Source organism: Sinocyclocheilus grahami, unplaced genomic scaffold (genome assembly GCF_001515645.1).
Source record: "Sinocyclocheilus grahami isolate Dianchi unplaced genomic scaffold, SAMN03320097.WGS_v1.1 scaffold289.1, whole genome shotgun sequence".
NCBI lineage: Eukaryota > Metazoa > Chordata > Actinopteri > Cypriniformes > Cyprinidae > Sinocyclocheilus > Sinocyclocheilus grahami.
The window spans coordinates 1,621,518-1,644,282 of record NW_015505468.1 but is presented as its reverse complement, the minus strand read 5'-3'; the positions used below and the strand labels follow the sequence as shown (position 1 = coordinate 1,644,282).

The 22,765-nt window shown below is 37.8% G+C and overlaps 1 protein-coding gene across 1 annotated transcript in view; it reads right to left on the bottom strand.

Annotated features, from left to right (window-relative positions):
- Window positions 1-4,425: 4,425 nt before the first annotated feature.
- Window positions 4,426-22,765, bottom strand: part of LOC107600687 (sodium channel protein type 2 subunit alpha-like) — a 67,109-nt gene continuing 48,769 nt past the window's right edge. Inside the window, exons 14-22 of the mRNA XM_016292644.1 lie at window positions 16,952-17,106; window positions 16,488-16,661; window positions 14,887-15,009; window positions 9,081-9,353; window positions 8,556-8,609; window positions 8,306-8,443; window positions 7,910-8,014; window positions 7,106-7,376; window positions 4,426-6,094 (exon numbers count right to left, since the gene is read on the bottom strand). Of these exons, the coding sequence (XP_016148130.1) occupies window positions 4,923-6,094; window positions 7,106-7,376; window positions 7,910-8,014; window positions 8,306-8,443; window positions 8,556-8,609; window positions 9,081-9,353; window positions 14,887-15,009; window positions 16,488-16,661; window positions 16,952-17,106 (2,465 nt within the window). The 3' untranslated portion in view covers window positions 4,426-4,922. The remainder of the gene's footprint in view (window positions 6,095-7,105; window positions 7,377-7,909; window positions 8,015-8,305; window positions 8,444-8,555; window positions 8,610-9,080; window positions 9,354-14,886; window positions 15,010-16,487; window positions 16,662-16,951; window positions 17,107-22,765) is intronic.

Here is a 22,765-nt window from a genome sequence, read left to right as displayed (position 1 = left end):
TCCAAAATTGAAATTTAAAAACCCCCCCCCCCCCATTAAATTAATACAAAAAATATTATTATAAATGTCAATGTTTAGGTTAAAAATATATTTTAATTGATTAATATTGAATTGACTGATAATAATAATACTTATTTTATCATTAGATTGTGAAGATAAATAATACAAATATAATTATAACATTTTGCAAACATTAATATTGATAATAATAATAATTAACATTATTATTTTCTTGATTGGATACAGATTTTTTTTGTGTTCATCAGATTTGTTCTGTGTTCATATATATATATATATATATATATATATATATACTAAATAAATAAAACAATGACATTTGCTACTAAGCCTGCAAATCAAACAGAAGCATTAGGTGATGATGTGTGCGGTCAGACACTCACACACAAAACCTCTGAGGACAAAAAAAACGAAGCTTTTTCACATAAAAGCTCATTAGCAGAGAAACTGTGGTGTTTTGCGGAAGTGGATGATTATTGTGGAGTTGAAATGGTCAGGACTGAAGTTACGGGAGCTCTAATGCGCTCCTAATTAGAGAATGCAGTCACTTGAGACCAGAGCTGTGTCCATAAAACATCTCTCTCTCCGAGAAACATTACTATGTGTTTATGAACAGACATCAGGGCGAATAGATGCTGTAAAATGTGAATACATTTAGAGGAATCATCACTAGAGTAAACGGTCATCGTTGCCAAGTAGATTTGAAATGTTAATGTAAAAACTAAAACTGTGGAAAACTACACTCTAAAAAATGCTGGTTTGTTTCAACCCAATGTTGGGTCAAATATGGACTAACCCAACTGTTGGGTTAAATTTTGGTTACATTTTTAACCCAACAGTTGGGTTAGTCCATATTTGACCCAAAGTTGGGTTGAAAAACCCAGCATTTTTTAGAGTGTAGTCTTAACTTTCTAGACTTGATGGGATATGGGATAAAATAAAAAAAGAAATATAAAGAAATAAATGTAAAGTTTTGCGATATAAAGTCGGAATTGGGATATAAACTTGCAAATCTGAGTTACATTTTTAACCCAACAGTTGGGTTAGTCCATATTTGACCCAAAGTTGGGTTGAAAAACCCAGCATTTTTTAGAGTGTAGTCTTAACTTTCTAGACTTGATGGGATATGGGATAAAATAAAAAAATAAATATAAAGAAATAAATGTAAAGTTTTGCGATATAAAGTCGGAATTGGGATATAAACTTGCAAATCTGAGAAAAAAAATGTCTGAATTGCGAGATATAAATTCAGAATTGTGAAAAAAATGTCTGAACTGTGATACAAAAAGTCACAATTGCCTTTTTAAAAAAATGTTTTACCCTGTGGCGGAAACAAGCTTTGATCGTTTTTCACACATTTCAATTTTTGTAAAATGCATGAGGACTTGGAAACCTGTTTGAAAACAATCCCCTTTGAGTTTCACAGTTTGGAATGTTTTATTCTTTTTAAATAAGTCTCTGATGCTCACCAAGGCTACATTTATTTGATGGAAAACACTATAAAAACAGTAATAATTGGAAATATTATTACAATTTAAAATAACTGTTTTCTATTATAACATATTTTAAAACTTAATTTATTCCTGTGACGCAAAGCTGAATTTTAAGCAGCCATTACTCCAGTCTTCAATGTCAAACGATCCTTCAAGTTTAAAAAAATCTTAATTATTCCAAACTTTTGGGGAAAAAATAAAAAAATGTGTATGTGAAAAAAAAAGTTTAGTGGTGCAAAAATTATACACTTCACATTCAAGACTCTCATACTCAAGTCAAGGATGGTAAAAGTGGATCAAATAAACAGTGAACTCAAATAATCACATGGTGCTTAATAGCTCAAACCAAATTTCATGAAATTAAAAAAATAAAATAAATAAATAGTGAATGCACAAAGAGTTCTAGCAGGTGTGAGGTATGTGATGAGTTTATTCTCTTAGCTCAAAGAACTGACCCATAGCAATGTCTCGCATGCAGTTTAACTCACAGACTACAAGCATGATGCATATAAAAGCTAAGGATTTATGTTTTATGCTATTTTGATATTCATCTCATTTAAATTCATAATATACCTAGAATTAATTTTCTCAATACATGTCACATTCACATGGAGCAGTTACACTTACGACTGTGTTTATGTGGAACATACGAGTCTCTGACATGAAACGAAATGAAACTATAAAAATGTAAACAAATACACACTATCCCATCAGTCTTCAATCATCATGAAGACGCAAGTCAAACAACCTGTTGCCTAACATTAATAACAGAAATATACAGAACTACAATCTTCATATAGGTGAAATATGCAGTAAACGAAAGTGGTGCATTTATATTCCTCAATGTTATTTATACAAAAAAAAATGCATAATACAAATAAAAATGGCCACATTTCACAATAACATTTTAGCTTCAACATAATCAAAATGATTATATTTCCCATATAACTTCAGCATAATTTAGTATTTTAGCTTTTATGATGCATAACCTTTTACTTAAACCTTTCACATTCCCTATATAGATTATAATCCATAATTTCTGCATTATAGAAATTCTATAACAGATGGCATATTCCTACAAAATATTTACACATATGAAGAACCATTTTTTGAGAGAAATCTTTAAAAATGCAAAGACGTGGATGCTGAAAGATTAAGTTTTGGCTTAAGCCACGGTCTAGAACAGCTACCTTACCAAATCTGTGTTCATATACAAAAATTAATTTGCAACTACTGATGTATCCCGCTACGATGCAGAAGTGAAGATGATGGGAACAGATCTCTAAACGCATCACTAATGGAATAGTTCACCCAAAAATGAAAATGTAGCATTACATCACTTGCTCACCAATGGATCCTCTGCAGTGAATGGGTGCCGTCAGAATGAGAGTCCAAACAGCTGATAAAAACATCACAATAATCCACAAGAAATCCACACCACTCCAGTCCATCAGTTAATGTCTTGTGAAGAGAAACCATTTTGGACAGTTTGAACTTGTAAACGGTGCTTGATTTGTGCATATTTCTCTCCTGATTCAGATGAGATGATTTTTTTCACTGGAAAGCAATATTATAGATAGAGGACTCGTATTTTAGCTGGACGGCACCCATTCACTGCAGAGGATCCATTGGTGAGCAAGTGATGCCATGCTACATTTCTCCAAATCTGTTCTGATGAAGAAACAAACTCATCTACATCTTGGATGGCCTGGGGGTGAATACATTTTCAGCAAATTCTCATTTTTGGGTGAACTATTCCTTTAAAGCTGTTTCAAGTGCAATATCAGTGAGGCAGCTACAGGAAAGGCTGAAATCCGACAGGTTTCACAGTTCAGGATGTGACGTAAGTCTTGAGGTTTTAAGGAAAGAGTTTGCTGCAAGCTCTCGAGAAGGGAAGGCACGTGTGCGAATGGCTTTCTAGCATGTTGAAGAGAGACCTGAGAGGCACTGAGCCATTCTGAAATACTGAGTGGGAAACTTGTATGACTACAGGTGAGCTGTCATGCAACTATAATTACACGTGTATTGACGACAACAGAATGCAACAGTGGTCGGCAGCAGTCAATAGAAGAAGAAAAAAATACATCAACTCTGTCTTAAGCAACATAGGAAAAAGCAACCTCACAATAAACCACGCTAACTTAAAAACAAAAACAAACATGAGGGAACGTACAATTCTCTCAACAAACACAAACTGTTGATGAATAAATGACATTTTAAAAGGAAGTGTGTAATTTCTGCAGCAACTGAAGCACCAAACATTCCTGTTCAATTTTAGTGGAAATTGCAATAATTCCTGACGTCTCGACAATAACATCACAAGAACACGCACAGTCCCATATCCTTCACTAGTGATAGATGGAGAAAGATGCTTCTTGCTCCCATAATGGTGTATTTACAGAATCTATCATCAGGGGTAAACTAGTGAAGCTAACTAGACAAACTTTGAACCACTCACCACAACCAATTTCCTGTTTATTACAGAATTCCTGTTATATATATAGCATAAAAAAGGTGTGTGTATATATATATATATATATATATAATACTATCAGTTCAAAAGTTTGAGGTTTTGAGTCTCTTATATAGTGTAAGAGTATAAGTCTCTTATATTCTGCTATTATTTGATCAAAAATACAGTAAAAACAGTGATAATGTGAAATATTATTACAATTTAAAATAACTATTTCCTTTTGTAATATATTTTAAAATGTAATTTATTCCTGCGATGCAAAACTGAATTTTCAGCGCCATTACTCCAGTCTTCAGTGTCACATGACCCTTCAGAAATCATTCTAATATGCGGATTTGGAGCCGTTTCATACTAACATTATTTATTATTAATGTTGAAAACAGTTGTGCTACTTAATATTTTTGTTGAAACCACGATGCATTGTTTTTCAGGATTCTTTGATGAACAGAAAGTTCAAGAGAACAGGATTTAGGTGCAATAGTAACTTTTTGTAATGTTAAGAATTGCGCCTTTATGACCACTTTTCATCAATTTATTGGTGTCCTTGCTGAATTTTGCAAAGAGAGAAATTGCTTAAGCAGTTGTTTTGCCTTAAAGGTTCGATTGCCGCTAGTAGCACAAAAATCACACACTTCGCCTATAAATGCAAGACACTGGATGCAGCTCCGACACACAAATACACTGAACAACACACAAAGAAAACGCATCAGATCACAACACAATTACACTTGGTCCATCGCCATTTTCGCCAGCGAGTGAAACGGGTTAACCATAGCAGCTTCACTGCCTAACTCATGTTAATCACAGCTCCAGAATAGGCACAAAGTTCAAGTATGCTCAGGCAGTATGGCATAGACATCCACATCAAACAGACAAGGTCACCTGACCCTGACAAATAACTTGAAGTAAAGTTGTAAACAATTGTTCGTAATGCTACTCTAAACTCCGTTACATTTGTCTTCCACTTCTTTCTCATGTTTGTCCTTCTCGTATTTGTTTGTGGTGTTCTGCGACAGGCTAGGAGAGGACATGGCGGACGTTGCGCCAGAGTCTTCTGAAGCGCCACTATCATTGCACTTGTCATTGTCAACAGACTCTTTACTCGGGACCTTGCCGTTTTGCTGCTTGATCCCTCTGTAGACATTACGGACCTTCTTCACACTATGTCGGATCAAGTGCTTCCTGAAGGCTCTCTGGATGATTGCAGCAGACATATCTTCATGCTTCCTACGCAGGGTTGTGGTGATGGGCTCATAAGAGGACTTTGAGGGGTTGGAGGCCATGAATCGTTCTTCCATTTGTCCGCGAAGGATGTCCATCTCGCCGCCTTCCCCAAGAACCCGTTTGGTGAAAGCGAACAAGATATCCAGACAGTGGATGCGTTCGCCGCTCACCATCGGCAGATCCATGGAGATCAGCTGCAGTCGGTTGGGCTTGGGTATTCGCAGAGGCGGATCCAGAGAATTGGCGAAGTCCGACAACTTGTCGTACTCCATGAACTGCGTGGCGTTCGGGTCAAACTTCTCCCAAACCTCATAAAACCTATCGAAGTCGTCTTCGCTCAAAGGCTCGGCGCTCTCTTCGGTGGCCACGCTGAAGTTCTCCAGGATGACAGCGATGTACATGTTCACCACGATCAGGAAGCATATGATGATATAGCTGACGAAGAAGAAAATCCCGATGGATGGGTTCCCGCAGTCGCCTATAACCTTGCTGCCGGGGAAGGTTTTATTGGGGTTGCAGTCGGGATATTCGCTATTTAACATGGGCGCCAGAAGGCCGTCCCAGCCTCCCGAGGTGGTGATCTGAAACAAACACAACATGCTGTTGCCAAACGTCTCGAAGTTGAACATGTCATCGATGCCGCCCGATTTTTTGACGTAGGCGAAGTTGGACATGCCGAAGATGGCGTAGATGAACATGACAAGGAAGAGAAGAAGTCCAATGTTGAAAAGGGCAGGAAGTGACATCATCAACGCAAACAGAAGGGTCCGTATTCCCTTGGCGCCTCGGATAAGACGTAGTACGCGGCCGATCCGGGCGAGGCGAATGACGCGAAACAAGGTGGGCGAGACAAAGTACTTCTTAATGACTTCTGCCAGGAACATGCCTGCAACGACAAGAGTTGAAAACGAATGTTGAAAGAGGAGGATATAGTGATTTTTGTGATCAAAATGACTGATTTTGTGGTGGTAATTTCTGACACACTTTTAAACAAGATATTTTAGTTGTTAAAAATAGGAAAAAATGACTAGATATACAATAGTCATAAATAAAGGGAAAAAATACAGAAGGATTGTTTATTTGTGTCTTGCCTAATTCTGACACTTAACTTTTAAACGAGATAGTTATTTTTGTTAAAAATAAGAAGTAGCAAGTAGGGGTTGCACAGACAGTTAAGCTTATCGCTTGTGGAGATAAGAAATCTCCACAAGACATGTGTCATTATACCATCTGAATGCTCGAAATTGAACGGCAGAATGCATGTTTTAAACAGCTTATTGTACAGGTAAGTTAATCACTGTTCTAATCTAATGCGCTGCTGCATTGTAACACATACAGACAGTAGCTCGTACATCACGCGCGGCTCGCGCACACACAATCATTCAGTAGCATGGAAATGTATTGTCAACACTGTTCTGTGATTTCTCAATAAAATAGCTTAGAAACTGAAAAGTTGTAGCATACATTTCTTAGTAACTAAAACTCACAGCTTCACTATTAGTAGAGAGACGCTGCCACTCTCACTAATGCATTTATATAAATGCAGTCTTTATAATTTATCTATATCTGATATATAGAGAAATATAACAAGCTAAAGACAAAAGAACTGATAAAAATGAGCTGTTATAGGAGCAGTAGCCGTGTACAAAGCAAATGTAAAATAAGAATTTACTATAAATATACTGATCCTTAAAGTTAGTCAGTCAACTAAAGTAAAAGCTACAAAGCCTATTGAGTCAAGAGCAGTGACTGATTTTCTTTTTTCTTTAGATTTTAGATTATGATTAAGTGCGTAGACGGCAGCAGGTTTATTAGGCTGCTGTCACTTTAAGACCTAATGCATGATAAATGGGACTGATAAATCAATTGCTTAGTAAAGGGTCAATTCAGATCTTACCAACTATAGACAGGATGACCACGATGAAGTCGAATACGTTCCAGCCGACCGTGAAGAAGTACTGCCGTAGCGCAAACATCTTTAGCACACATTCACTGGTGAAGAGCACAATGAAGGCAACATTGATCCAGTACAGCACGTTGCTCATTTCCGGTGACTGATCTTCTGTCTCCACCATCATAGTGACCATGTTGAGCCAGATAAGGACCATAATGAAAATGTCAAAGGCCTGTTTGGTTACGAGGTCAAAGATGAATCCTTGAATCTTGTTCTGAAATAAATGAGAAGGTAAGAGACATTGGGTTTTTCAGAAGACATTTACTGTACACTCTCAGAAATAAAGGTACAGAAGCTGTCACTGGGGCGGTACCTTTTCAAAAGGTACACTTTTGTACCTTTTAGGTACTAATATGGACTGTTTAGGTACAAAGGTTTGACTTTTGAAAAGGTACCACCCCAGTGACAACTTTTGTACCTTTTTTTCCGAGTGTACAAAAAAGAAAAGATGGGTTAAAGGGATAGTTCACCCAAAAGTTATTCCAACCCCTTTTTGTTTTATACCTTCTGTGAACAGAATTTTAAGCAGAATGTTTGAGCTTCTGTATTTCATACAACAAAAGATCTTAAATCAGTCATAAGAGCATAAATAAGAGCAGTCTATACATATAGAAAAATCACCATACATTTTAGTTGTATGGTAAAAGAGCAGCTTGGACATTCTGCCTAATTTTGCATTTCATAGAAAAAAAGAAAAGTTCATGATGATAAAAATGTAAGCAATTTTTTTTTTTAAGTTATGCTTACTTTTGGCCTTGGAATGGGTTTTTGAGGTTTCTTTGAGCCGAGCTTCTTCATAGCGTTGTAGTATTTCTTCTGCTCTTCTGTCATGAAAATATCCTGACCCCCAAAGTAAAGACAGAAAACAGAAAGATCATTTTGGGATGAAAATCTAGGCGGCCTCGAAATTAAATTATTTTTTCGTAGTTGTAAATAAAACAAAGTTTTACAAGAAAAGTTTTCAGTCTTTCTAATTCAAGATTTCATGTATAATTCAATGTGTTAGTTACTATTTCTTTGTAATTATTTGTAACATTTACTAGATCAGTGCAGGAAACTAGAAATAGAAAAAACATCCTAAGCCATTCTAAATCAGAAACCAAGATGGCTTTGATGTCAAGCTTATAGTATATAGATACTTATCTTTTTCTTCTGCTGATTGAAGTTGTCAATGATGACGCCAATGAAGAGATTTAATGTGAAAAAAGCTCCAAGGATGATGAAGATGACAAAATAGATGTACATATACAGATTCACCTCATACTCTGGCTGCTCTTCTACCTGCAGAAATGGAGATGAAGGACAACTTGCACCAGTACGGTTCCATTATAAAAATGATGTATCATATTTTTGAATTAAAGCAATTAAAAAATGACAATCAAAAAAGACTTACTTTGCGAGAGTCTATCGCTGCATACATAATGGGCATCCACCCTTTAAAGGTGGCCTTGACAATATGAAGAAAAATTAACATTATACTTTTAGAATTTTAGGACCGTTAATATCATTGCACTGTGAAATTATTTCCATCAAGTCAAGTCACTTTTATTTTTTATAATGCTTTATACAATACAGATTGTGTCAAAGCAGCTTTACACTGTTAAACAGGAAAATAGTGTGTCGATAATGCAAGAGGACAATAGTAAACACTTTTGGTGTAATTAAATAAAAATAAAATAAACATTATAATTATGTATTTATATTGTAAACTCATTTAAACATCATGGTAGAATTTGATGTACTGTCTTTAATTTTAAAATCATATTGTCAATAATAATATAAATCATATATTATTGTTGTTAATAATAATCCAAACATATCTAATTTCCCAATTATATTGAATATCTCTTCTTATGATGGAACATTATCCATATTCTATGTTCTACTAGATTTAACCAGGTGTTTAGGGCAACCTTACCACTTGTAGCAGGGCCAGGTATCCACTTCCTACATTGTCAAAGTTGATTTTCACTTTTCTCCAGCGGAGTTCTTCGGGCCACAGATCACATTCTGTTTTGTTATTGATATCTGTGATAGACATGCGTTTGTCTGAGGTAATGTTTACACATTCAGAAAACTTTCCGGCGAAGAAGTTGACGCCCACAATGCTAAAAATGAGCCAGAAGATGAGGCAGACCAGCAGGACGTTCATGATAGAGGGGATGGCACCCAGAAGAGCATTCACAACCACCTGCATCCACAGAAACATCACAAACGTACAAAGTGTCATGAATATAGTGCAATCGTCATGGAAATGTCTCAGGTTACGTATGTAACCCTAGTTCCTCGAAGGGAACGAGACGCTGCGTCGAAAACGCTAGGGGAATGCCTTCTGCGACCCACGCTCTGAATAACATGTGAAATCAGTCCAATAGCTGAACGGGATGTCATGGCGGATGACGTCATGACCAGGAAGCTATAAAAGCACATGCGGCGGAGCCAGCGTCAGCTTCTAGGAATGAAGCAAGCACTGGCAGGGACGCTGGAAGTATGGCACCAAGACGCAGCATCTCATTCCCTCGAGGAACTAGGGTTACATACGTAACCTGAGACGTTTCTCTTCAGGAACTCGAGCTGCGTCGAAAACGCTAAGGGAACGAGAATGCCCACGCCGCCAGACTTCCAAGTCTCTGCCTAGTGTGGAAGAATGCACAACTAGGGCAAGAGAATGGAAGAGCCGGGAGTGGCTTGCATGTCTAGCTCATAAAACCTAACAAAGGTAAGGGGCGTGGACCAACCCGCAGCGTTGCAGATGTCCTGCATAGGCACACCCGCTAAGAAAGCCTTAGAGGCTGCCACACTTCGAGTCGAGTGAGCCTTGACCCCTAACGGCGAGGGGAGATCAGAGGACTCATAACATAAGGAGATGGCATCCACTATCCACCGACTGATGGTCTGCTTAGTTGCTGGAAGACCTCTCTTAGGAGGACCGTAGCACACAAGCAACTGGTCCGCCCTCCTCCACAGGGCAGCTCTGTGGACGTATGCATCCAGTGCTCGCACTGGACACATACAGTTAAGCTTCTGCTGGTCTGGTTCTCCGCGGGTAAGGAGGACTGAAGGCCTGAAGTACAATGGGCTGTGGTGCTGATGAGGGGACTTTTGGGACATACCCCACACGAGGGTACATAAATGCTTTGGCCAGACCGGGCACAAAGTCAAGATAGCAAGGGGCCACCGAGAGGGCCTGTAAATCCCTAACTCTCTGAAGAGAAGATATTGCCAGAAGAAAGGTAGCCTTTATTTTAAGATGGCGATCAGAAATCTCTTCGATAGGTTCTTACAGAGAGCTTCTAGCACCACTGCTAGGTCCCATGTAGGGACATGAGATCGTACCGGAGGCCTCAGCCTCAGCGCACCGCAGAGGAAATGTGTAACCAGGGGCTGTCTCCCCACTGAAATACCACCAAGAGGGCGTGGTAGGCCGCAATGGTCGCCACGTAGACCTTCAGGGTGGAGACCCATTGAATCGAGGCAGATGAAAACCGAACTGGATTCTGTAGCCTCTTTCTACAGTACACAGGACCCATTGAGACACATTTGGCAGTAGCTTCCACACTGCTAAATAATCTACTAAGGGAATCAGTCTCTCGAGACTGATCTCTGGTGTGCCCAGAACGGCTAGTTCAGCTGCTCTGGGGGCCTCCGCAGAGGCCGTGAGCCTCTCAGTGCCGCTACGTTGCCGGGCGGTAACTGACAGATATGCTCGCTGGAGACCGCTGCACCCTGGAACACAAGCAGGGTCGGCAGAACGATCTCCCAAGGGCACTGGGGGGAGATGTTGCCGCCCAGCAGCCCCCGGAGCTGAAATACGGCGAGGAAGGAACCGCTGAAACGCCGCCACTTGTTTTCGAGCCTCCTGGTCCCTGTCGACGACTGAATTGGCAGCGTCGCCGAACAGGCCAGAAGGCACAAGCAGGGCGATTCCATAATAATCTGAGGCAGGGATGAATAGGCAGGAGGCACGGAGAGAGAGATCAGTGGTTCTCCTTAACTCTGCGATATTATCAGAGCTAAGCTCCTCGCCCTCATCCAGCTCTTTCAGCAGGTTGGCCTGGTACGCCTGTAACACAGACATTGTGTGCCGACACGCACCGGCCTGACCCGCTGCCGCGTACCCCTTTCCCTCCAGCGCTAATGTCGTACACAGCGGCTTGGAGGGCAGTGCTGGAGCCTTTAATGCCCGGGGACAGATAGCTAGCTAGGGTCTGTTCAACCCGGGGCATCGCCTTATAGCCACGCTCAGATAACCCTGCCACATTTCCATAATAATCTGAGGCAGGGATGAATAGGCGGGCTGAAAACGGCTTGGCCCACGACGTCGACACCTCGGTGTGGAGGTCGGGGAAAAATGGCAGGCTCCGGCATGGAGGTGGCGGCCTCGCAAGCAGGAAGCGTTCATCAAGCTTGCTTCGCTGCGGCTCGGCCTGCTTCTCGGCGGGCCAATCGATTTTTAGCTTGGCCACGGCCCGAGTAAGCACCTCAACTAGCTCCTCATATTGGGGCGATTGAGGGGGCGAAACCTCTTCGACGTCCTCCACGTCAACCTCCTCGGAGGAAGACAGGAGAAGCGTCGAGCCGTCACCCCGGGAGGAAGTAGCCGCAGAACGGGCTTCCCGAACCCAGAGATCGGGCACTGGATCTGGTGGTGAGGAAGGAGATAGGGACTCGCCCATCTCCATTCCCTCTGCCAGATCCAACTGTGAACCCCACGAATGCAGCCACCACTCCAACTCAACGGAAGCAGGGCCAGCACCACGAGGAACGCTGGTGAAGGCTCCCTCCTCAAAGAGAGCCCTCCGGGAGCGAAGCGTATACAGTGGGAGGCGCTCGCAATGCGGGCAGCTGGCCCTCTCAAGAGCAGACTCTGCGTGCTTCGCTCCCAAGATATATATATATATATATATATATATATATATATACTGTATATATATATGAGCAATATCACTTGAGTACGAGAGTGATACTGGCTCTATATCAGCATGGCTGTGATTAGACCGGAGCCAATCACAGCCGCTGATATAGAGCCGGTATCGCTCGAGTACAAGAGTGATATTGCGTTTATACAACAGTTCAACGGAACGTGTGTAATTAAACAAGAAAAAACTGAGTGCCTAATAAAACCCTCTTTTGTGCAGAACTACTTCCTTCTGCCACAGATTCAAAGTTCAAGTTGACAATTAAACATACGTCACTTTTAGAATTCGTATCAAGGGCATGTGCTGCTTCAGTTAGGTTTTTAGTGAGAAATAATGAGGTTATAAGAGAGAAACAATGCGGCAAGACGTGCATCCAAATGAGAGAGAGAGAGACCGCGAAGCTAGACGTTTCTTCTTATATTAATTAAATCTAATATATGGAGAGTGATACAAATGGTGGAACGTTATCACTAGAGTCCCGTTATGACTAGAATATCGCACTCCTGAAAAAGGCTTTCAGCCAATCAGGTTCGAGGACCAGAAATAACTGTTGTATAAATAAACAAATAAATTATATATATAATTAACCAATAGTCCTACGTTGCGCATGCGCCGGTGAGTCTCGTGAAAACCAGCGTTTGTTAACAGGAGCAAAGGAAGCAAAGTTTCCTTACTTTAGCAAAGGAAAACCAGTCTCCTCTTGGCTTATATTGAAATCCTCTGACATTCTTCTTTACAAATCCTTGTTTTGTACTTCTAATTAGTGACCGTTGTTTTGTTTTGATTTCTCAACTGCGTTTCCGCATGCGTCCCTTCTGAGCGGCGCATGCGCAAAGCTGAACTCATACGTCATCCGCCCGGAGCTGCTTCCGTGTACAAATGTTGGCGCAAGCTACATTAAAGTGGTTATTCAATTTTAAATATGGATATTTTTCTTACAAAAACGCATCAATTCGCTACAGGAGGCCTTTGTTCACCCCACGGAGCCGTGTGAGACACTTTCTTTTATGGATGGGCACTTTTTATTTAACTTCTTTTGGACTGATGCATGCAACACCCGCTGAGTGCCATGAAACAGCTTGAAAGATCAAATAAATTTTTTTATATAACTCCGACTGGATTCGTCTGAAACAAGAAAGTCATATACACCTAGGATGACTTGAGGGTGAGTAATTTATGGCCTCATTTTCATTTTTGGCTGAACTAACCCTTTAATGCATGTTTATGGCCTTATTGTGAATGATTATGTGCACATTACACTAAAGCTGCGCTTCCCAAACGTTTCTGTCAGCTTAACCACTTTGAGCAACACATTCACATGTTTATGGTTTTCTGATGTCAGTGACATGCAGGGTAAACATAAAATATTTAATCTTTTTACCATTTCATTTTCATTGTTTTTAAAGGGATAGTTCACCTTAAACTGAAATTCTGTCATTTACTCAGCCTCAAGTTGCTGTATGAGCACAAAAGAAGATATTTTGAAGCATGTTGGTATCCAAACAGTTAGCCATATATTATAATTTTAGATATAAATATTTAAATATATATATTAAATAAATAAATATAAATATTATTACATCTTTTTTATTTCCATACCATGGAAGTCAATGGCTACCGGCAACTGTTTGGTTACCAACATTCTTCAAAATATCTTCTTTTACATTTCACAGAAGAAAGAAATTCATACAGGTTTTGAACAACTTAAGGGTGAGTAAATGATGACAGAATTTTATTTAAACTTTATTTATTTAAATTGTATAATTTTCTTATTTAATTAATTATTAGCTATTTATGAACTCACAAAAGTTGGGCAACCCTGTTCTAAATAATGAAAATGTTTGAAATCTTTCATCAAAACGTAATAACTTGCTCCCTCTCAAAAATTTTTTATTTTCAGATTACATAAAATCCTCTTAACTTTCAACCCCAAAGATTCAACCATGTGACTTTTGGTAATCAATTTCTGATAGATAAAACCAAGCCCCACAATATATTTTTCCCCCTCATTGCAAGCACTATATGTCAGTTTCATGTTGACTTCATTCACATGTCCAGCCAACACAAAACTACTGAAAGGGGCTTTTCATACTGCAATAAACCTTGGGTTAACATCTTAAGGCTTTGCAAAGCGCATTTTGTGTGCAAGGAGAACTTGCAACCTAAACTAGACAGCACAACAGACAACCATTAATGAGGCAATCAGTGCTCAGCTCATTAAATATGTATGCACTTTTCATAAAGTTGTGTGTCTTCATTCTATTTTTTGTCTTTTACTTTTCAGAAGACTTAAGCATGGCGGCATCTTTCCAAAGATAAATATTTCATAAATATAAAAATTAGGGCTGGGTTGAAAACATCGATCTCTTGATTTTAATTGATTCTTATTTTGAAGCTAGTGAATCAAAATCAAATCGAACTGTTAAATTTGTCTCAATACCAAAAAATACAAAAAAGCACAAAGTTAACCCAGAGTTTACCAATGGTACAGTGTGAAATCTCAAAACCTGACCAACCAGGGTTAAATGGTAACTAAGATAACCCCGGATTAACCCACAATGACACTGGACTGACTATTTTAAATGTGAAAAGCCCAAAAGAATACCAAAGGCAACTAAATGGTAAATTTTCAATGAATTCAGGTCAGTCAGCCTTTCTTTGACTGAATAAAGTCCTCTATATATGTAAGTTCTCTATAAATATATAATTTACATAAATATAATTTTATCATATCAGTAAATGTAATTTTAAAAATAATTATTCATATATGTAAATGAATAAATAGTTGACATTAAGAGATTTTACCCTCATTCCCTCAAAGCGTGAGAGAGCTCGGAGCGGTCGGAAGGCTCTCAGCGTTCGGAGACTTTTGATGGCGCCCAGATCTTGATAGTCCAGGGCGTTGGCTACCAGGCTGATCAGAGAGACCTACACACATAAACAGAGCTAATTAGGGGGGGATGAAAACCCAGACACGAATCCCTTCCTTCCTGCTCCAATCTCGACTTCTCTGTGGGTTCTCATGGGAAAATGGCCTTTCAGATGTACGAATGTCTAGTTTACTCACTCAACTGTTATCAAACAGTATAAACTCGCACTGTCTCAAGTGCCCACATGCATAACACACACAAAAGCGATCATTTCCAGTCAATCATTCTCAGTTCACTGATGCTCTCTTGATAATGGTGCTTTTATGAGTTGATGTGCACATGCTGTCTGTGTTGTTTTAGCACCCAGTTCACTAAATGATTCAGGCAAATCACGTTGCAAACTTGCACACAAAATATGAGCTAAATGCAACCTGCATGGCAGGTTAGAGCAATATTTGCACCAGCCAGTACTGAGTTCTGCATTATTTTACTGCCAAGAATTATAAGTGAAGGAATTATTTATGTATTCATTATATTTGCATATTATTGACTAAATAAATATGTAAATATGTATTTAAAAAAAAAACTTTAGCTAGTTGTCAAGGCAAAAATAAACTAAAAATGTACTAAAATAACTAAAACGAAAATAAATAATCAAAATATTGTATATAATAATAAAACTTTAATGAAAATAAAACGAAAACTTAAAAAGTTATTCAAAATAAATAAAACTATAATAGTATCTCAACAGCCATAATTACTATTATGATGAATAGCATCCTGTAAAACTTTATAAAACTTTAATGAAAATTAAACGAAAACATAAAAAGTTATTAAAAATAAATAAAACTATAATAGTATCTCAACAGCCATAATTACTATTATGACGAATAGCATCCTGTCAAGTCATACAGATTTGAAATGACATGAGTGTAAATTAATGATGGCAGAATTTTCATTTTTTGGTTACACAGTTGTGATCGTAAGTTTACATACACCTTGCAGAATCCGCAAAATGTTAATAATTAAAATATATATATATATTTAAAAATAAGAGGGAATGAATATTTTTAAGCACCTTGACTCTTAATGCATCATGTTTCTTTCTTGAGCACCAGTGAATGTTTGCACCTTTTGTAAGAGTCCCACAAATGTTCTTAATGTAAAATATCTTATAGATACTGCTGGAAAGGGTTCAAATATGCAGAAGATCCTGGAAAGCCAAAAGACATGCAATTTTTCTGAAGAACAGTGGTCAAGAGTAACTGCTCGGAACAAACAAGTGACGACTATTGCAAATCTTACAAACAGTCGTGGATTGTTTAAATAGAAATCAAGCAAATGTGAACTCTATTTTGTCTTGTGGACTATATGTAAACATCTGTATGCTAAATACTTTATTCAGGGCAGCATGAAAAAAAAAAGGTTTTATGATCCCTCTTACTTTTTGTAAAAATTACTAACATTTTGCAGATTCTGCAGGGTGTATGTGCAGCATATAGTTTGACATTATATTTAATCAAAAGCTGAACCTACATCAACAATAATAAAATCCAGCCAGCACCAGAGATTGGTGAAGTATTTGGCAAAACCATATGCGACCCATTTCAGCAGCATCTCAAGAATGAAGATGTAGGTGAAAACTTTGTCAGCAAATTCCAGTACGGTCTTTACGGTTTTCCTTGTGTTAAGGTAAATGTCCTCAAATGCCTGAAAAACATTTGAGATGTAAAGATATAAAGGATTAGAATTAAACCAGTATGGACTGTAACAAGTTGAGTGAAAAAAAATCCATCCAAGAAAAATATTGATTATAAATGGCCATAAAATTTAAAACAGGTAATAAAAACCAACAATATTTGTATGTGCCAAGTATTATTCTGAGTATTGTATCATCAGCTTATCAACATGTTGACTTCAAACTCTATTGAAAGTGAGTTAAGGGTTTACCCTGTTGAGTGACATATACACAAACAAAAACACACATGCATTTCCCTCACCAGAGCGCCACTGCTAAGCAGAATCATGAAGATGATGAAGCTCTCAAACCAGCTGTGCTCCACTATGTTATAGCATGTCTGTCTCAGCAGCCACCATTTCTTCCACATGCCCTTTTCAACATCCACCTGGCAGCACGGGAACCTTTGGACACACCCTGAAAAACAAAATTCAAACAGTTTTTATTCAAAATCCCTATTATTGGAAATTTCACTTACAAACTGAACTGATACTGATACAGAACTGAAACTGATAACTGAACATATTTTCACACCATTAAAGGAATAGTTCACCCAAAAATGTGCTGAAAAGGCCATCCAAGAAGATGAGTTTGTTTCTTTATCTGAACAGATTTGGAGAAATGTAGCATTGCATCACTTGCCCACCAATGGTTGCTCTGCAGTGAATGGGTGCCGTCAGAATGAGAGTCCAAACAGCTGATAAAAACATCACAATAATCCACAAGTAATCCACACCACTCCAGTCCATCAATTAATGTCTTGAGAAGCAAAAAAATATGTTTGTAAGAAACAAATCCATTATTAAGGCATTTCAAACTATTGCTTACTGCTAAAGAGTCCTTTATCCATAATATTGCGTTGTCTGGTCAGCACAGATCAAGAATGGTTTACAAGTGAAAACGGTACAAAACAGTTCTGAACAAATAAGTTGGTGGATTTTGATGTGAAAGGACAACAGGGAATTGACTTTTTCATTGAAGGAAGCATTATTATGGATTATGGACTCATATTTTAGCCAGAAGCAATGCTGTAAAATTAAAACAGTCTAATGATGGATTTGTTTTTTATTTTGTTTAGTTTTTTTACAAGCATGCAGCTTTTGGCTTCTTAAGATGTTAACTGATGGACTGGAGTGGTGTGGATTATTGTGATGTTTTTATCAGCTGTTTGGACTCTCATTCTGACGGCACCCATTCACTGCAGAGGATCCATTGGTGAGCAAGTGATGCAATGCTACATTTCTCCAAATCTGTTCTGATCTACATCTTAGATGGCCTGAGGATGAGTGAAATTTCAGCAAATTTTCTATTTATTTTACTTTTCATGCTCATGTCAAACTGTACTGAAAGTCTTCACTTTGCTGAGTGAAACATTGACAAAACAACACATGTATTTCCCTTCAGACTTTTTAAGCGCGACTTAAGTGACAAATGCTTTTTTGGGCCCATGGCCCAATGGTATTTCCCACTGATAATACTGCACTTTTTTGCAAGAGTTGAAAGCCAAAGAATACATTTTATGTTCTTATTATAGTGAACAAACTATTAGCAGCATCACCTGGTGTGAAACAAGCATCTGGAGCCATAGATTCCTCAAGTTCAAAGTCCAAAGCATCTTCTCCATCTTTTCCGAAGTGTCTGAGGTCCACCGTGCTGCCCTCCGAAGAGCTGGGAGCCACGTCAGACAGCTTCTGCAAGAGCAGCACAGACACATCATCACGTGTTACCATGGCAACGCATCCACGTCGCCGATGAGATTAAACATGTGCACATGGTTTCTGAAGTCAGTCGTTTCAGCTGAGTCACTGTGCAAAGGCTGAGATGTAAGGCTTGCTTGGTGTGATGTCTCGGATGTTTAAAACCCTTCATCTAGTATATAATATACAGTGGTTCATAGGTATTTCCAAACAACTTACAACATTAACTACATCAATAAGCTCTGAGATGAATCATAGTATAAAATAATATACATTTAAAGATTATTGTGAAATTTACTGTACAAACATTGAAAGTTAAAGTTGAAATCACAATGACTTCTACAGAAGTATATACAACCATTTCATAGCAGCTCATAGTAAGCATGTCCTAAATGATTCATATGTTTATACAGTCAATTTTGTCTCTCATTAATATTTAATCAGTCACTCGCTAAGGATTTTAACAATAAAGAGCCAATATATATATATATATATATATATATATATATACTGTATATATATGTATATATGGGCAAGACGTTCTTCGTCTGATTGAATGACCTTCTAGTGGATCAGTATTGTTATTGTTGACTAAATTTTAAATATTAATATTAATATTAAAGATCATTTTTGGTAATTATATTTTAGCTTTATTTTAGTAAAATATAAACACATTTTGAACTTGAAAAACTTTAAAACCAAAAAAATTACAATTAGAAATGTAATGTTTAATTAAAAATGTAACTTTATAGAAATATATTAAAAAAACTAAAAAAGTAATAAAAATGATAAAATCACATAAAATTACTAAAACAAATGAAATTTAAACTGAAAATGAAAAAATAAGACTGAAGTCGTAAAATTAATAATATAAGTAAAACCAAAAAATTTGACTAAAATAACACTGACGGGATATAGTATTGACTGCAACTATACCAACAAGACTTCAGAGGCAGTAGGAACCACTGATCTATAGTTATATAATATATATCTATAATATATTATAATATGTAACAATATAATATATAATATTATATTATTTATATGGATCAGTGGTAGGAAGTGATTGCACATCAGGTGAATAGCATGTATAGTAGCACATGCGTTTTAGTGCACTTTTTCAGCAAGTTTTCATTTCTGGGTGAACCATTCCTTTAATATGCTGCATTACAGTAGGCAATGGCATGCACATACGGGGGGTGGGGGGGCACCCCTTTAATCGCCGACACTAAAGTGCCCTTTCGGTCCACGATTTCTGACAGTAGGTACATGGTGAAGTTTGCTAAGCAAAAAAAATCTGTTAGATTTTCAGATAATGCAGCTTGTGGAATGATGCAAGCATGCTATGATGAAATTAATACACAACCAAGACGTCTGGATGACTCAAGTCCTTGTTTGGCCCCAGACCTTTTCTGTCTAATGACATTTGAACAATCAGTGCAATAATGTAATTGGTTTGGACATCTAGTATCTTTTAGTAAAATGCATGGAATTCCCAGATAATGGTGATTTGTTTGGCTAATTAGTGTTATGCATTTGGCAAACGTTTTTCTCCAAAGCAATTTACACTGCATTGAAAGTATGCAATTGATCAGCTCATGCATTCTGTGGGAATTGAACCCATGACATTGGCATTGCTCGCACAATGCTACTGTTTACTGTATTTGTAAAGTTGCTTTCAGACAAAATCTTCAATCAATCCACTGTTGTCAAGCACTCTGGGATTCTTTATTATGCTTGTCCAATTAACTTTATGCCGAACGAGAACCATTTCTCGATGGTTGTATGTATTTGCAGAGAGGCCTGAAATCTACTGTAACCGTAATGACTGAAATGGGACACTAACACCATTATCTATGACTGAAGATGAATAACAATGATATTAGTGGTATGGCAGGATTTGAAATGCACAAAAAATCCATTAGGTAAAAATATTTTCTTTTTCATTAATGACAATAGCTGTCTTTATGGTTAGTTGGGATGCATATTATAAAGGTCTTACAGGTCTCCACTGATTGTAAACCTTGAAAGCGTCTCAGAAGTGCTGCAAAGACAGATCACGTTAAAGGAGTGAGACAGACAACAAGGAAAAAACACTCACTGTCTTGTCTGGAGGTAAAAAGATTGGTCAGAGTGCTAGAACGACAGATAAATCAATGGGAGCAATAATACAGAATCATCTGTTGAAGTCTAGGAGGCAATCAATCAGAGATCATGGCTCTGGTCCAAAACGTAGTGAGCTGCCTTGCTGTCTGCTGCCTACATTATCATGCTAACTGAAATCTGAAATGCAACCACATAAGCTACTGATCTAGAACACTCTCAGAAAAAATTTGTGTTCCACATGCAAAGTTTACAGAAGAACCGATTAGGCTAACTGTAACATAGCACACAAACATTGGATTAAATAGTGTTTTTTTATTGAGATATTTTTAGAACTTTTTAAGTATTTTTATTATTTGGTTTATTATATTTACAATCAATATTTCACCAGGTTTATCTACCAGCTCACTGAGCCTGTTGCATTATGGGAATGCCTTCTTCATAAAGGATACATTTAATGCTGTCTTTTGAATGGATTATACTCTATGCAAGTATGTGAATGTAAACATTTTGTGAGTTATTATAAGGAGGCAGAATCGGTCATTTGGATTTGGATTTATTTATTCCAATTAATTAGTTCACCCAAATTAGCTCACCCTCATGCCATCCAAGATGTAGATGGGTTTGTTTCTTAATTTGAACAGATTTTGGAGAAATGTAGTATTACATCACTTCCTCACCAATGCTTTTTGTGCTGTTTTAGACTGCTTTTGCTTGTAAACAGTGCTTAGTCTGTGCATATTTCTCTCCTGATTTAGGCAAGTCAACGTTTCCACTGGAGAAAGCAATATTATGGCTAGATGACTCATATTGTAGCCGGAAGCAATAGTTTGAAATGCTTTTATGATGAATTTGCTTCCTACAAACATGCAGTTTTTCACTTCACCATATTTTAACTGATGGACTAGAGTGGTGTGGATTACTGTGATGTTTTTATCAGCTGTTTGGACTCTCATTCTGACGGCACCCATTCACTGCAGAGGATCCATTGGTGAGCAAGTGATGCAATGCTACATTTCTCCAAATCTGTTCTGATAAAGAAACAACCTCATCTACATATTGGATGACCTGATGGTGAGTAAATATCCAGAAAAAGTTGATTTTTGGGTGAACTATTATTTCATTGTTCTGAATTATTGTAGATACATGATAAATTAAAATGGTAATTCAGCTTCCGGTGTTAGGCAGTGTTATGCAATCATTTGTCCTGACAATCCTTAAAATGCTGCCTACATAGTCAGCTCACTGGATTTTTGCAACAGAGTTTCAACTGAAAACATATCACCCTTCACAAAACTGAAGCAGTAGACATTTTAGGACAACTTCAAAGAGATTGCCATAAAAAACAATCAGTATATAGTCGGTAATATGCCAAAACCACAGACCGCCACATCCTCGTTTCTCAGCAGAAAGCAAATGAGCATGTTATCATGAGGCTAACATTCACACTCAGCACTTAAATGGCAGATAATGCGATCTGAAGACTGATATTCCCTGACCTCTTTTCCATTATGGATCAAGCTGCATGTTGATGTAATCCACAATGCACTTAACTCCAATTAAACCTACTGAAAAAAAAAAAACTTGACCATGATTACACCAATGACTAATTCAGTGACACAACTGAAAATCTTTCATTTCTGGCACCATGTACGTGACAATAACTACAGCAAAGGACTGGAGTCTGCAGGAGAAGCCATCATTTGCACTGTTATTCAGGTATTTGTCCCATTGTTCGATCATTAAGTCGATATGCAGGGATATTTACATTTGATAGACGCTTTTATCTAGAGTGACTTACACTGCACTGAAAGTATGCATTATATTTAGAAGTTCATCCATTCCCTCAAAATCAAACCTGTAACTCTGACATTGCAAAAAAAATGTCAGCAAAAATTTAGACTAGAATACGGTGGCCGTAAAGTGCAAAGCAGATCACAATTCTGAAAACAAAATAACAAATTACAAACGCAAATGCAAGTCTAAAAAACAAAATAACAATTCAGAAAGCACAACAACAATTCAGAAAACATTATAACAAGTCAGAAAGCACAACGACAAATCCGAAACCAAATGAACAAGTCAGAAAACACAACGACAATTCAGACAAACCAGAAGAGGTAGGTATAGTTTGAGACAGCGCCATTGGTTTGGGATTACTCACCGCTGACTGGACGAGACATCTGTCAATCAACGTATACAGAGAAGAACCAGCCGAAGAACAGCAGAGTCGTGGTAGAAAGTTCGGGGGTGTATATTTACATTTAGTTAAAAGT